At 35.4% G+C, this 17107-nt stretch overlaps 1 protein-coding gene across 1 annotated transcript in view; it reads right to left on the bottom strand.

Annotated features, from left to right (window-relative positions):
• The window catches only part of LOC145679466 (uncharacterized), a 312009-nt gene that overhangs the window by 92997 nt on the left and 201905 nt on the right, over nucleotides 1-17107 (bottom strand). The window contains exons 17-18 of the mRNA XM_081750046.1: nucleotides 12971-13096; nucleotides 5498-5613 (exon numbers count right to left, since the gene is read on the bottom strand). Of these exons, the coding sequence (XP_081606172.1) occupies nucleotides 5498-5613; nucleotides 12971-13096 (242 nt within the window). The remainder of the gene's footprint in view (nucleotides 1-5497; nucleotides 5614-12970; nucleotides 13097-17107) is intronic.

Genomic DNA, 17107 nt, shown 5'->3' with positions numbered 1-17107 from the left:
GGTTGTGCTTTGTTAGGTCATGTTGGTTTTGTTAGTGTAGGTTAAGTTTATGTAAATTAGGTTAGCGAAACAGAGATTTGTTTGTACGCTTTAGAACTGTATTAATTTCGTAATATTTTTGTGGCAGGAAAGGTTGCAATATTAGAATATGAATGCAATATTGCAACGAAATATTGCAGTAAGCTCTAATATTACCTGTTCTTTTTTCTATATTTCGCTGAACCAAAATCAAGCAATAAAATACTTGAAACAAATATGGTAACATAAGATACCCAACGGGGGTACAAATGTACCCCAGTGTAGTTTCAGCCACATACGTAAGCAGATCACCTTACAATGTAATTGTTATTGAGGAAATAAGTTTCCTTACAGTCCGGTCCATAAAGTAAAGAACGCTAGTCACCCTCGGATACTTATGGCATACAATATACAGTAAAACATATGCATGGGGTACATTTGTACCCCCTTGGATATCCGAAGGTTAAGCAAGCTATTCGAACGGAACATAAGGATACGCAAAAATAACACGAAGAACGTGCATATTGTTATGTATGGAAATCTAGAAAATTTCGAATCTATTTTTCAACAATGCTGTATTGTTGATAAGGCAATTGTCCAATGTAATACCGTACTGAACTGGCTAAATTCCATCTTCATTTAACATAGGGAACTTACTGGAGTAGACCCGAAACAGCTGATGTGATTGGAAAAGCTTCACTGTTTTAAAGGGAAAAACCACCTATTTCCAACAACATTTCTCTTTCTTTTTTTAATTTTTTTATACAACGCAGCTGGCCTATGACCCTGGACTTTTGACACAAGTTTGCTATGTCGTATTGTTAAAGGAACAAACAAACTTTTCCTAGGTTGTCACTTCATTTTCAATCATCAAGCAATTTGGAAGATATAAGATTTTACAATATAAGATTGACAAATCACACACCCGGTGGAAGACTGTTATAAGTCAAAACTATATATTTGTGGGAGCATGGCTTTTAAAGTTTGTTATTCTATCAAAATCGTTCCCTGGAATACTGGTATTTCTGCCATCTAGAGTTTAATTTGTTTAGTTGAGTTGATTTTGAGTTTAACGTCCCGTGGCTATATGAGACGTGGACCTACTGATTAACGTGAAATCCGAACCACATGAGCTCCCGCCGGGAATCGAACCCGGGTCTCCCAGGCCAAAGGCGCGTATGCTAACCGATTAGCCACGAATGAGCTCTTTAATTTGTTTAGTTGTGTTTCTGCGAAAATACCATCAGGTAGAGCTCGCTTTTCTCTCTTTATTCTCTTTTTAGCGATGATAACTCAAAATTTCCATTTTTTGAGTTTAACACTCTTCCACCAGGTGTGCGAAATAACAAATCACCACAGTTAAGAATTATCAATTCTACATTTATTTTAGAGCACAGAGTTTGTATTACTTTTTAACTAGTTATTGTTGTAGTCCCTCATTGAAAATTACCTATGTTCAAACTAAAGTTATTGTTCGTCATGTAGAAAGTCACTCGTTCTGAAAGCACAAACGTGATAAAGTTTATTTAACGTACGCCATCGGTCAAATGTTTTGCATAATGGTCTACAATATATGGATACGTAAATACTATAGCGGTATACTCATTATTACGCAGATTGTAATTCTATGCACAACTATATAGGGAATGAGATGCTAATTCTGTGTGTTCGCAGTATTTCCATGGAAGGAATAGCGGGTTTGAAATACGAATTAAAACAATGAAATACTGTATTGAAATACTGTATGTCTATTGAAATATTTGATATATTTTCTACGATGATATAAAATGAAATAATGGATAAAACAGTTCTATTTTTTTCTGTATCTCTTCGTATTTCTATCTTATATATATTTATTTACCTACTATCCTTATTACATTTAAGTATTAATCACGTATTTATTTCTTGTACCCTACTGTAGTCGTAACACAAACTAACACTTGTATGCGTTGCAGATAACTATTTATTTTTTCTATTATATATTTATTTTTCTATTATATATGTTTATAATAGAACCGATATTGTACTATACTGTTAACCATCTGCTAACTACCTTTCTATTAGATCTGCCTGAAGAAGTACCTAAATAATTTATCCGAAAGCTATAAAGTAAGATCAAGTTTCTTTCTTTTTTTTTTTTTTTCCAAGTCGTAACTGATAAAATACCTAAGCTAATAGATCGAATACATACATTCTTTAGTCCATTAGTATTACACTACCTATTCACAAAGCTCGTTCATACCCAAGCGGTTAGCGTGCGCGCCTCTGGCGTGGGGGACTCGGGCTCGATTGAAGGCGGGGCTCATGTGGTTCGGATTCCGTAGGTCCCATCAGTAAGTAGGTCCTGTCTCATATAGCCAAGCTGCTGAAAGGGACGTTAAACTTAAAATCCATGAACTACTTATTCAGAAGGAAGGTACCTGTTCGCCTGACAAATTCATGGGACTTCTGGGTCAATTTCCTGACATCTTGACTAAAGTAAGAATAGCAATACCTTATACTATTTAAACAAGACAGATATGGACTATCTAATCTAGGATTTAAATCGTTCTGTAGAAGGTAAACATTTCCGTCTGCTCCCAGTGAGAAGATTAGGATTAGGATTTGGATTTGGATTTCTGGGTTTTCGGCATCTAAGGCCATTTAGCCCGTCACGTTTTGTGGGATGACATCTCTCGGCGAGCAGATTATCCGGGGAAAGGGAAGGAAGAAAGAAGTGGGGAAGGAAGAAAGCGATCTGGGACCTATAAGTGAGCTACCGCTCCGGCATTTGCCTGGTGTGAATGAAGAAAACAAAGGAAAACCTCTTTCAGGGCGGCTGGCCTGAAAAAGCGTTTTACACGTTTTCGACCGAGTGCCCCCACCGGGAATTGAACCCGGGACCGCTCGCACCAAAGACGAGAGCGTTAGTAACTACGAGAAGAGTATGTTACAACAGTTTCTTCCTGAAATTATTTTAATAAAGGAAACAAAGAGCACGTAAACGGGTTAGTGGTTGTTATTCCTGTATTTTAAAGTTCTGGATATTTAGCGTTAATAAATTTTTCAGTTTATTTTCCTTTACGGATTCACTTCCTCTCGCAGATTACAATAATGAAATACCTTACTGAGTAGGTACCGGAACTTCTGCTAAGTGGCTAAATTTGTGCACGGTATGCAAGAAAAATAAATACATAATTAAACTCACCTATCGAAGCAAATGTGTTAACGATTTGAACACTTATTTTGTACGGAGCTTTCTCATGAAGAATAAATAAATAAATAAATAAACTAAATATTGTGTAGAAAGCTTCAGCACAAATCTTGGATATCATGGTAACAGTTTTATTTTTTTACTCTAACTTTTTTTTTTTTTTAATTTAAGTGTACTATCCCATGATTATGCTTGATGGTTAAGGGAGACGAAAATCTGACAATGGTCGAAATGATAGAAAAAGTGGGAGAAAAAGGCTCAACTTCAAGAAGTCCCACCACAAACTGTGTTTGTCCACTATAAAGGTCATTTGGTGAGAGATTAAATCAAACCAGGGATTCCACGCTCTACCGCCGAACCACCGCAACCCCTAAACCGTCTCGTTTATCAGTCTGGAAACTTAAAAACCTTCTACCCTTATCATAACTAAGTGCCACGAATAAAGTCCGATAGCCCTTGCTGAGTGTAGCATGTTAGATGTCAATCATAAAAAGAATGAAATGGGAAATATGAAGAGAATAATTTGTTCTGTCTCATTCGATATTAAACAAGTGGTGATACACTTTTCGCGTCCTGTTATGCATTACTAATTCCAGTCTTGTTCTTAAAATAATTTAACAATGGCTGACAAGTGGGACATGATGGAAGGGAGATGTGCAGCATAAACACATCAGGAGTTTCATTCTGTATCATCCCTCCCAAAATTTGCGGAGCGTAGCGCAACGTAATACAAACAATGCTAAAAGCGATTATAACTGCTATATAAATTATCGCAACTAAAATACAAACTTTGAGTTGCAACGCAAAGTGTTGCAGAATGAGGAACTAGAAGTAGACTTACTTCTGCACATATTTCTCGAAGAGGTTGGAATGCTTCCAAAAGATTTAAAATGTGTTAGGAACACAAAATTTAATAAGAAACTATATTAATTTATTTTACATAAATATACAGATGCCTGTCAATTTAATGGAAACACATCAAATGTTGGTAAATGTACTCCAGAAGAAAGCCACCTGCGTAGATGGTGCTGGGCGACCTCTCTGACTTCCAAAAAAGACAAATTTTTGGCGCTTGGCTATGTGAAGGGAGTGTGATGAAAGTGGCAAGGTGTTGGATATGTCGTGCGTGATATTGTTTATGGTGACGACGAGCCTACAAAACTCACCGTAGAATTACATCGGTGAAGAGGAACAGTAATCGAAAGAAAACCATCAGTTACAGGTTACGCCAAGCATTAAAAGAGGACTGTTTTGTTTATTAATAACCACACTCAGAAATATCAAGTGATTGCGGTGCAAGTGACGGAGGAACTCTTACAACACGTTCCACACCCTGCATCAACAATCATAGTCTGCTGTGAGTTACATGATATAGACATACGGGATCGAGTTGCACGGTGAACCGCGAGATGACGCCCATGGTGGAGCAAACATACAATATAAACCGATGATAACTAGAAGCGTGATATGGTCGGGCGAATCATCATTCACCTCATTTCAAACTACGAACCGTGCTTATGTGTGATGGACGACCAAAGAAGTATATGATCTGCAGTGTCTCCGTCCAACCTTGAAACATGACGGCGGCTCTATAAATGCTATGGGCCGCAATATTGTGGTATTCTGTAGGTTCTGTCCTGATGCTTATCGGTTGCGTCACTACCCGTGATTATGTCGGCATTATGGGATCATTGCTATGGTCCAAATGTTGTTTTCGGACATTTGCGCAATATTCCAGTAGGATAATGAGCTCATTCGCACAGCTGGAGCTCTTGCGGGAAGGTGTGAGAAACAGGTCGCGTCACTACCCGTGATTATATCGCCTTTCCAGGGCACAATTCTTATGGTCCAGTTGTTCTTTCCGGGCAACTACGCCCTACTCCAGGGCGATACGTCCATTCACACAGTTGAAAGTGTTGCGGCATGGTATTTTTGTAATGGTAGTCTAGTTATAATAGAATTAATGTAAGACAGTCCTTGTTTGCAAACGAAATTAGGAGCAAAGTAAGTTTTCAGACATAATTATGTGAAGACGTCTACGATCTAGAATAAACAAACTATAAACAATAAAATATTATTATGTGTGCTTAACTAATATTATTTGGAATTAACTCACTACGTAGCGCATTGATTTTTTTTTTAATATACTATAAAGCTCGTAATACTTTTCTACTTAAATATACTTTACATAAATTTTCACAACCAAGCATTTAGAAAACATTTTTTTAAATACACTTCCTATCGTTAACTTGATATTTATACAATAAATAAATAAAAAATACTAACCATCAGTTGAACTAGTGCTGGTTTCCGTGAAATAAGACTTGTATCGGTGACCATTGAATCTACTAATTTACTAGCAGAATATACCACCTCACCTCCACGAATACTCAGTCGTTCACCTGTAATAATTAGTTTTAAATAACTTAAGTAAAACCGATAGTTTTTTAAATAAAAAAGAACTACTGCACTTGTACAAATCACTATTATACGTATGGAGCTTTATTTTTTTTTAAAAAAAAAAAAGAAAATAATATCGGTAACCTTGAAATCCACTTCCCTTTTTAGTTCAATATTCCATGTTTATACTCTGAGGCTAAGCGAAACGATGATCATCATGATACATGAAATCGTAGAACGAAGAAAATAGGAGAAAGCGGGAGAACCCCGAGGAAATCCACACACGCTATGTTTGTCCACCACACATCTCTCTTGACTGTGGTAAAGTTTATTTTATTTCATTTTTCTTGTGAGAGAGAAAAATAAAGGAAGTGTGTTACAAGAAAGGGAAAAGTTTTGTGACTTCTTTTTCACTATCACAGGTCTTTGATCAGTTCTCAAGAAGAACCGTAAAAACTCTTGTTCATGCTCGTCATACATCTGGTTTGGAACTCTTGTCGTCTGCCTGAACAATCAGCACAGACTCTTAGCTGTTGTGACGTCATCTGAGGCATGCGTGGAAGGCCAGACTATGATTGCCACGCTCACCTCGCACACAGCCGTCAGAAATCAAGTTTCTAAGATGTATTAGAACGATGTTACTAAGTTTAACTCAAGACATGGTTCGTAAGAAAGTTTGTCATGTAGTTACCACACAAATTTTCATATACATTTTCTTGTAACCAAAGGGTAAAGTATTAGGTTGTTAATGTCTAAATTAAAAGATTGAGTTACTTTTCATGCTATTCGTGCTTATTTCTAATGAGTCATTTTTGCCCAAGTACTAAGGCAGCCGTAGTACATGTTTGTGTGAAGTTTAGTGGTGAATGAAACGCCTAATTTTAACTTAAATTAGTTACTGCGAGTTGAAGAGATAAAATTTGTGTATTCAGGGTGGCGACTAAAATTACGAGAAAGAATTCTCTGACTTATCCCGGTTTTCAAGAACATATTTGAAATTTTCCCTGATACGTAATTAGCTATACTGACTTCTGTATCTTGATAGAAATCCAAGCCTAAGAAAACAAGACAACGATTATATATAATATATTCTTCTCTTATCAACTAGAAAATAAATATAAAAACAAATACGATGTATTATATTATGAAACTCAAAACATTTACCTAATGAAAATTCCTGCACAGAGAAGAAATTAAATATTTCCTGAAACTTGAAACTGTAATTTTGTCGCATGATGAAAGTTCCGTTACATATGAAAGGAAAAAGTCATAGTGAGACACTCACCGAATGAGGTTGGATGTGTATCACATTTCAAGAAAGTAAATCCTCTTGTTAAACGGGTTTGCATATCAGACTCCGAACTATGAAAACATTTATGATCAGTACAACTCCAATCATTTCACGGATTCCACCTTTTTAATACAATTTATTAGGACTAAAATCGAATATGATTTATTCGAAAAATACTTTCATACATTGCAAAAGCTGTAATGTGCAAATACCGCAAACTCATAATCTATCGGACTATACAAAAGCAATGTGGAGCAGAAAATTACACAAAACACAAAAGAAGATCTGCAATTGCATACGAAATGGTCGAGTGGTATGAGTCAATAGTCTACCAATCAGATTTTTATGTGTTCAAACCCAGTAGGAAGTCATTCTTTTAAGTGTGATCCTCTTTCTATCCGGAGACTGAAACATTTCTTTGAATAACTCTTTGGCAACACCTTTAATTTAAAATTCAATTAGAAAGGAATATTATACGATTTGCAAATCTAAAATCAAATGCAAATTATATAGAATAGTAATTATAGCATAGCAATTTGTAATTCGTATCTAAAATAAAGCAAATCTAAAATAGGTTGAAAACAAAATATTGACCCTAGGAACACTAAATTGGCCTATGAGACCCACAAATTATTTCTTTAACATTTTTTAACACTTCTAATTGGATAAAAAATCTGAAAAAAAGAAAGTGATATTGTCAGGCTTGAACCCACTCATCATAAAGCGTACTTGCTTAGTTATTTATGTTTTGTTCTTTCTGTTTTTAAATAAAGAAAGCGTTCCCCCTCCCTCAGAGCCTCCTCCCCTTGGTATACTAAGGGGCTATTCACTGGATACTCTAACTGTTACATTAAACTGTTTTGGCTATATATTTTCTTTTCCTTTCAAATAATTTTGGTATTACAACATATTGGGGCATTCTGTTTTCATTGAAACTATTATTTCGATGCAGTATTGCTATCTACCATTATGAATATTTAGTTTTTATATTTTTCCTGATTATTTACTTGTTACCTAAGTATTATATTTTCTATTAGTTTATTTCTTTAAACCTCTTAACACCTAAACATGTCGCTTTATATTATATTCATACACACACGGAGAGAGCGAGAGAGAGACAGACAAAGAGAATGAGATGGTGATGGCAAAGAACTAAGCTGCTGCACCTCTGGTGTCATCAAGTAATTCTAATCGTAGAATTTACAACCAGCAGCCTGTGCCCTGACTGAAGACGTATATTTGATAGGATGTTCTGTTTGGTATTCTGTGACTGTATGTCGGAATCTGCAGCAGCATTGGAACAATGGCCAATTGTGCTTCTCGCAAACGTTCAACGGAATAAGGACTTAAAAGAAGTTTTAAATGAATCTGACATAAAAGATAGTGAGCTCTGAGTTACTGAGACCAACCTCACCTAACATAACCTAAACTCTCATACTATTTATCTTTTGCGGAAACTGAATTTAAAAATCTCTCGCCGTTTCAGAGATTTCAAGGGTGAATGGAATTATATTTTATAATATTCATAATGCTGTAGTACTATTTTGCAACGCTCACAGACAAGATGTAGCTTGTTTGCTTACGTTTTACATGTGCATTCCACAGATGCTAAAATCCACAATAGCTGACGTTGTGCTATTAGAAAAATTATAACTGTATGTTGGGTTGGCAACACTGTTCCTCTAGCAACATTCCCTATAGTATCCAATGAAGGTCTCTCACATCTTTTCGCGGAAACAAGCTTTAAAAGGATTTCACAATTCCAAGGATAAACGGGATGGAAAATATAAAAAGGTTAATCCTAAATTCATTGGGATACTTAAAGATTCCCCCCTCTGCCCCACTCTACCCAACCACCATTCAAATGAGATTAGAAGAAGTCTTTGCACACGTACTACCCCGTACTAACTTACTATTGATCTATATCATAGTTTTTGTATAATAACAAATGAAATAAATAGGTCATATTTACTGACATAAATTGTTAGTTAAACAATTACACATATAAGGTTGGAAGCACTGTACTTAGAACCTTAGTAATAATGCAGAATAAAAATATATGATGTCTTAGAGACCCCAAATTCACATCAAACAATATAAATTAGTTTTCCTGAGAAATAATGACATTTTAGTTGTGGACCTCAGAGCCCCCCCCCCCCCCTGCTGTTTAATGTAACCCAACAATACCTTAGTCTTCCAAGGGTTAAGTATGTTCACTATTCCATTATTATCCTCTTATTTAAAACGAAAAATTACTTATAAGCAGTGATGATTTCAAAAGATTGTCCCCAGAGTATGTTCAATATATGGGAAGGGAGTACTGTGAAATCACTGGTAGTCAATATTGAGCACGATCAAACATATGGACCCGAAAGGGAGATTTCTAAAGAGAGGTGTCAAATTCCCTCCAGGTCATCCCCTGAAATCAATACTGTTTATGAGGTTTTCTTAACAATTAGAATATTATATTTCTTTCTCATTCTATATTTTAAAATGGCAAAAACCGTAACATATAGAGAATTATAATAAAGGCATAAAGAATCATATTACTAATTACGTTAATATTATCGTGTAAGTTACTGATTTCTGGTGCGATCAAACTCGATTTTTTAAAATTGCACTTTAAAGTAATTCCTCTCTATATAAACCCGACTGGAAAGGCATGTTTAAAACTCCAACTAATTAAACATCTTAACCAATAAATTTTATTTTAATATTTTTACTATTCAACGTTGTATACACTTGATTTCCAAAATCAGAATCTCGCAAATATATATTGGACGACTGCATATTCGAATTTAAAAAAAAAAAAAAAAAAAAAAAAAAAAAATCATTTAATTTACGTAAATATTGGATTGGTTCGTCTTGGACTTTATAGCTTAATCATATGAGTTAAATGAAATCAAATAGATATAGATATAGATATAGATATAGATATAGATATAGATATAGATATAGATATAGATATAGATATAGATATAGATATAGATATTCTTTCTATTCCATATTTTACGTAATCGAATCCGAAAGGAACACAAACAGAAACTTCGAGAATAGGTAAAACAAATCACTGTACTCTAGTAGAATTCGAAATAACCTTTAATAGCGCCGCATGAACTACAGTCGAATGCTTTAGACCACTCGGTTAGGGTTACAGTTTGCAATTGCATCAAATGTGATTCGAGCAGCACCAAATGTTACAGAATGAAATATATTGTGTATTGTTTGAAGTTTAAGCCTATTTCGCCTTGATGGAATATGTCTGTTGAAATGTTTTATATTTACGGCATTCGTTACTTTGACGAATTGTATATGTTATTGATATAGATTTCATTACATATTCCTTCATAAATAATGTATAAAGCATCAGGATTATTTACGATCTTTCATGGAAATTCACTAGTGCATGCGCAGTAGAAACAGAAAGATCAAATTTATTGATGTTCTGATGCGAGTCACAACGGAAATGTCTAACAGGCATTCAAAATGACTCGCTCTAAAGGTTGTGAAGAACTGTTTGTTGCTGTACGAGGACAAATCATAGGCCAAGCAGCAATGGAACAAACTGTTTTTCAGATCGCTGGGAATCTGGGCTACGACACAAAAAAAATCCAGAAATGGATTCAGCAACATGAAGAAGGTAGTGAATGGTTAACGTCTGGATCAAGAAGTGGGAGGCCTAAAGTGACAAACTAATCCGACATGATACCTATTTGCACAGTTCAGTTTTTATCGGTTCTTTAATATTTTATTCTTTTCTTCGTACGTTTTTTTGTTCCTATCTGATAAAAAGTATTTAACGAAAGAGCTTATAGTGCATTGAAGTAATATTTTTTCTCACTAACTAATCACACGAAAAATATGAAATTTGCGTCCCTTCTAGACGTAATTTCCCTGCAGCTGTACATTTTTCACAACGTCGACGCCATGATTCCATGGCCACAGCGAGCGCTTCTTTACGAGTCTGTTTGATCACTGGGAAATCGCTGATGCAATATCGGCACAGCTACGAATATGCGACCACAGAGAGTACGAAGTAGAGAGTAGTGAATAGGGATCATGAGAAATCACTTCAAAGTTGTTGTCGCGAAGAAACTGCTGCGTCACGTTCGTCTGATACACTGGAGCGTTATCTTGGTGGAACAGTATACATACACCCTTTTCCGGCCGTTTTTAACGCAAAGTTGGAAAAAGGAGCTTCTTCTAAACATCTTCGTAGGATAAACTTGTCACCGTAGTGTCCTTTCGAATGCAATTAGTAAGGATTACTATATCGCTGTCCCAGAACAAGGTCAACATAATTTTTTCAGCACTGGCGCTTACTTGATTTTTTCAGTGAATCTGCGTGCTTCTATTGAGCAAATTGGCGCTTCGTTTCAGAATTGAAAAACGGCATGCATGTCGATGAAAATGAAGTTCCATTCATGCCGTTACCACGCGTCCGACATTATCTGACAACATGCCACACGTGCACCCTTGTGGTCGGCCGTCAGCATTTGTGGCACCCACTTGGAGGACACTCTTCGCATTTTCAGATCTTTATGCAGGATTCTATGCACAGATTCCATGGAAATGTCAACTTTGGAGGCGATGTGTTCCACATTCATTTGGCGATCCTCCAAAGCAACTTCATGCACTCGTTCGATCATATCGTTAGACCGGCTTGTGAGAGGCCGAGATTGTCTTGATTTGTTGTTAGACGACATTCTTCCTGCCTTCTTTGAACTGTCGCTCCCACAAACGTACATTAGACACATCCGTGACACCATCATCACATGTCTCATTCAACTGGTAATAAATTTGAGTAGGTGGCGCACCACACAAATGGAGAAAACGAATGATTACACGCTGTTTTTGTAACGAAAACGTTGCCAATCGTAAGTTTCAAAAACAGTCATCGCTCTTACCGCTGCCACTTGAGTTGTGTGTGCCGCACCGTATTGCCGTCTCTGTCACGCATAGACAACGAGTGCTCGCGTATTTTAAAATAAACTGCACGTTTGTATCTGTTACCAGTCCTGAGAAAAAAAAAATGTACGTGTTATAGGTTGAATGCAACTCGTACATTAAAACTTATTTTTATATAGGATGCCGGGGCACAAGTCTCCCCTCCCCTCAAAATAAAAATCTTAATATTTTGCAAGATTTTTTTTTTTTTTTTTTCACTCCTTCAATTCTGTGAAGGAAAATGGTCACTGTATATTACTTTTGTATACCATTACCTTGAAGAACTATTGACAGTTTTCTGATTACAAGAATTGTACAGCTAATCTTTCGTGTACCAATTATTTCTGGGAAATTGTTGCGGATATATTTATGAACTTTTGCCCATGAGCAATTTTCCTTCATAGATTGCTTTTTCTTAGTTTAACGTCCCACGTTTATATTTCAGGCTAAGGGAGACGGTGATGATGATAATGAACGAAATCGTGGAATAAAGAAAGGGTAGAAAACGGGAGAACCCCAGAAAAAACACAGATTATGATTGTTCACCGCAAAGCCCACTTGGCGCGTGATTTGAAGAATTGAAAGAGTGAAAAATTCTTACAAAAATTTAAGTATCTTACATTTAATTTCAGGATATATCACTATGAAAAATTATTGTTGAACATCGAGATTCTACCGATAATAGTAACATTCTCTTATCTTTTCAATATTTAATATGCATCCAGTAGTTTATTAATTATCATGCTTATAGTGTACTCTTCTAGTGTTCTGTGATAGTATCTTCTTTTCTAATATACGCATCTTCTTAAGCACAAGACCTTCAACCCCCTCACAAACCAAGAAATTCCTTTAATAACCTTATTTAAGAAACCACTGTGATAAAAGATGAAACATAGAACGATAATATTTAATCGTCGCTTGTTATATTAACGATAATAATATAATAACTTCATTTAATAATAGTTATTTTACTAAATTCAAAGTAATTCGGTAATACTAATAGACTAATTTATTCCATACTCCAAACGCATTTCATATAACATCCTAGGCGCACCGCCAAACTACTTAGTTACAACAACAATTACTAAATTTCCTTTTAGAGTTAGTTGAGAGATACCTACCTAACCAGTATTTTAAACGAGGAACACGAATTCTTCCTCTCGAACTGACAGATAAAAAACCTCTCTTGGAAAGCTCTTCTACCTTGATGCTACTTCCTTTACATGTTATAGACTCCAACATCTCAGCTGAATATGAAAAGTATGCAAATAGAAATTCATCAATATCCGGTAACTAAACAAAACTACAGCAGATAAAATATTTTAAAAAAAAAAAAAATAATAATATATATATATAAAAAGAACACATTTAAAATTAACATTTTCTCAATTAAAAAAAGAAAGTGTCAAATAAAAAAAAAAATAACGACTAGCATCTAAAGTATCGTGTGCGTGAACCACGGAGAGATGCAGCTCATAAAATCTTTTGTAGACAATTAAGATTACCCTGCACGCTGCGCCTAATCGTACTACCACATATGACACATTTGAATTGTCTCAAGTGACGCCGAATGCAGATCTCCCACGTCACCTACAACGAGTCAAGAAAATGTTTTAGAGAAAACATTTATACTGTTTAAAACTGATTTATTCTGGAATGAAACGTAGGGTTCCCATTTGAAGAAACCTTAATTATACCCGTATCACTTGATTACAACGTTATTTATCACGAATCGAAAAAAAAAATCAAATAAACTTTACCTATTTTCCTCGTACAATCTAAATCTGCAATAAAAATATAGATCCTCATTTAGGTTCTCGAAGTGAGCCCTACCTTACCCCCAAGGGAGCTGGGGCTTGCGAATTTTATCACAAGTGCATTTCTCCCTTCAAAATATTAACTTATTATTTCGAACTTCTTTTCATTATTTTATTATTATTATTATTTGATGATTACTTCTCTAGATATTTTGTAGTCTCAAGTTAAAAATGTTCTGTTAGTGTGCGCTATTTTTGTTCAGACATATTTTAGTCTATATCTTGATTATATGCTTATTATGATTGCTTCTACGAAAAAGAGGAACTAGGTATAAGGACATTTTAATTTAAAATTTTATGAACTACAATGTTTCTCACAACTATTTTCCTCGAAAAATTGATAATTTTCAAGATAAATGCAAACATTAGAATTCCTCTCTTTTCCTCCTGAAAAAAAAAAAAAAAAAAAAAACGGAATAAATTAATGTTACTTTTATTATATGCTTAGGGCATCGAAATGAAGGACTCGACTAATGTCCAGCTTGGTCGGAATACTTTCGAAGTCAAAATCCAGTTTTACTGGACTCTAATGTCAAGGTGGAAATCTGAAATTAGCAACTGAGAAATTATAAACTCCAATTCAGTTAATGATGTTTGTATTAGTGGTGTTTCTAATTCATTTAATAATATGTATATTTTTGCTGTTACATCTATGTATGATGAATTTTCAGATATAGAATATAATTAAGGGTAAAGAACCTGTGGGTGTAAAGGATAGAAATATACTTTTGGAAAAATATAGGCATGTGATCAGCATTTTCAGCTTGAAACATCAAATTTACTTTCCTTGATCATGATGGTTGTAGCTGAGTTATTATTATTATTATTATTAAGTATTCTGCCTTTCGGCAGGTCCTGGGACTTTTTCTTCTTAGGAAGAAGCATTTAGGCCTGAAAATGTTTCTTCCGTATTTCTCGATCTTCAGCTTCCTCTTTTAATTCCCAATATTTTTTTTTTCTATTTTGCAAATCATCGATCAGCTGTGTTTTTCTTTCTATTCCTCACTTCCCTTCCATCTTTCCTTCTATGGCGGTGTGAAGAAGACAATTTTTTCGCAAGATGTGTCCAATCCAGTTGCCCTTCCTACGAAGGAAAAACATCTTCCTTTGTTGCTCGAGCTCCTTCGTGGCTAAGCGTTTAGCGTACGCGCCTTTGGCGTGGGAGACCCGGGTTCGGTGAACCACCCGACCGTTCTAGATCAAACTTTTAACATAGATAAGGTTCGGACCTGGGACGTTTTCTTCACTTCACTTTTACAGTGCAACGAAGGGGAGGGGGATGGGGAGATATATATATATCAAAAAAGTAAAAATAAAAGTGACTGTGTTTGTGACTTCATCACGCTTAAACCACCCGACCAATCTTAAAAAAATCAACATACATGAGATTGAAACATGAGGTGTTTTTCATCATATCACTTGAACTGTAGAACTTAGGAGTGGAGGAGGGGGAGGGGAGAAATCTATAAAAATAAATAAAACTTAATAACTCTTGAACCACCCAACCGATCTCGATCAAACTTTCAACATAGATAAGGTTCGAGCCTGGGATATTTTCTTCATTTCATTTTTACACTGCAACGAAGGGGAGGGGGATGGGGGAGATATATATATGTAAAAAAAAAAAAAAAAAAAAGATAATAATAAAAGTGACTGTATTTGTGACTTTATCACGCTTAAACCACCCGACCGATCTTTAAAAAATTTTCAACATAGGTGAGATTCGGACCTGAGACTGTTTTTATCATATCACTTTAACTGTAGAACTTAGGGGATGGAGGAGGGGAGGGGAGAAATCTATAAAAATAAATGAAACTTAGTAACTCTTGAACCACCAGACCGATCTTGATCAAACTTTCAACATAGATAAGGTTCCAGCTTGGGATATTTTCGTTATTTTACTTTTACGTTGTAACCTGGGGGGGGGGGGGGTTATTTGTAAAAAGAATAAAAATAAAGTGACTGTGATTTCATCACGCTTTAACCACAGGACTGATCTTAATCAAATTTTCAATATAGACGAGTTTCAATATTCGGACCTGGGGTGGTTTTTAACATATCATTTTGACGGTAGAACTTAGGGGAAGGGAAGGGGAAGGGACAGATATATATAAAAATAAATAAAACTTAATAATTCTTGAAGCACCCAACCGATCTCGATCAAATTTTCAACATAGATGACGTTCGGGCTTGGGATAATTTTTATCATTTAACTTTGACGGTGCAATGTAGGGAGGGGAAGAGGAGGCGGAGATGTATGTAAAAAAACTAAAAATGAAAGTGACATGTCTATGTGACTTCACTCTTGAACCCTCTGACCGATTTCGATCAAATTTTCGACATAGATGAGGTTCGGGCCTGGAATGGTATTTATCTATTCACTTTGACGATAGAACTTATGGGAGGAGGTAGGAGGGGAAGATATATAAAAATAAATAAAACAATAGCTCTTGAACCATCGGACCGATCTCAATCAAATTTTCAACCTAGATGAAGTTCGAACATGAGATGATTTTTGTCATATCACTTTGACGATGTAACTTAAAGGAGGCGAAAGGCATTTACAAATGATCGAAAATGACCAATGTTAGTGTCGAACCTATAGTTTTTGAGGTCGCTGAGATGAACAGTGACACTTCTGATGCCATTTAATCCAAATTCAGCCCCGCAAAAATTGTGGGAGGGGGATATACGTGGCCCGCAACGTGGGGAGGAGAGGGGATATATAAAAAATCGTCGAAAATGACCAACATCAAGGAGCGCTTTAGTAATAGTAAAAAATGACTGACTAACGAAACATATTACAATTTTTTCTTAATTTAATTCATCGAAGCGGGTCGGGTAATTGATGCTAATATTGAATAATTGGCGCGACATAGTACATCCTTGGTGGCTGAGTTTGGAGACCAAAATATATATGGGACAGAAGTAATCACAACGCATTTTCAGGTAGAAGCAGAATTTTCGTCAATATTGAAACACGTGTTCGAAACAGGTATAAATATGGAACAACTTGAATATTATAGAAATTAAACTTTCCTCATTTAGGAGCAGTATTTTCTAAAACGTTGAAAACGTGTTCCCTTATTTTTAATTAAGAGTTTATATACCGAATTTCACATCTCGACATTAAGCAAATCCTCACATTCAGCATTTCCTTAATAAACAAATGGAAACTTTAGTATTTTAGAAACGATCCCCAGTTCTAACGAGAGGAATTTTCGAAAAGGCTACAACACTGTTTCCTTACTGTCATTTTAAAGCTTACAACTGAATTTCATGAATCCATCTTAAACAAATCCTCTTCATTGTATACTTCAGAGTGAATAAAGGGAAATTTGGATGCTGTAGAAATGACCTCTTTCTTTCACCTCAGAAACGGAATTTTCGAAGGAAAAAAAAAACAAAAAAAAAAAAAAAAAAAACAGTGGAACACGCACT

The sequence above is a fragment of the Thermobia domestica genome, chromosome 2 (genome assembly GCF_964235325.1).
Source record: "Thermobia domestica chromosome 2, izTheDome1.hap1.1, whole genome shotgun sequence".
NCBI lineage: Eukaryota > Metazoa > Arthropoda > Insecta > Zygentoma > Lepismatidae > Thermobia > Thermobia domestica.
The sequence above is the reverse complement of the archived record's forward strand: the minus strand, read 5'-3'. Positions and strand labels throughout refer to the sequence as shown.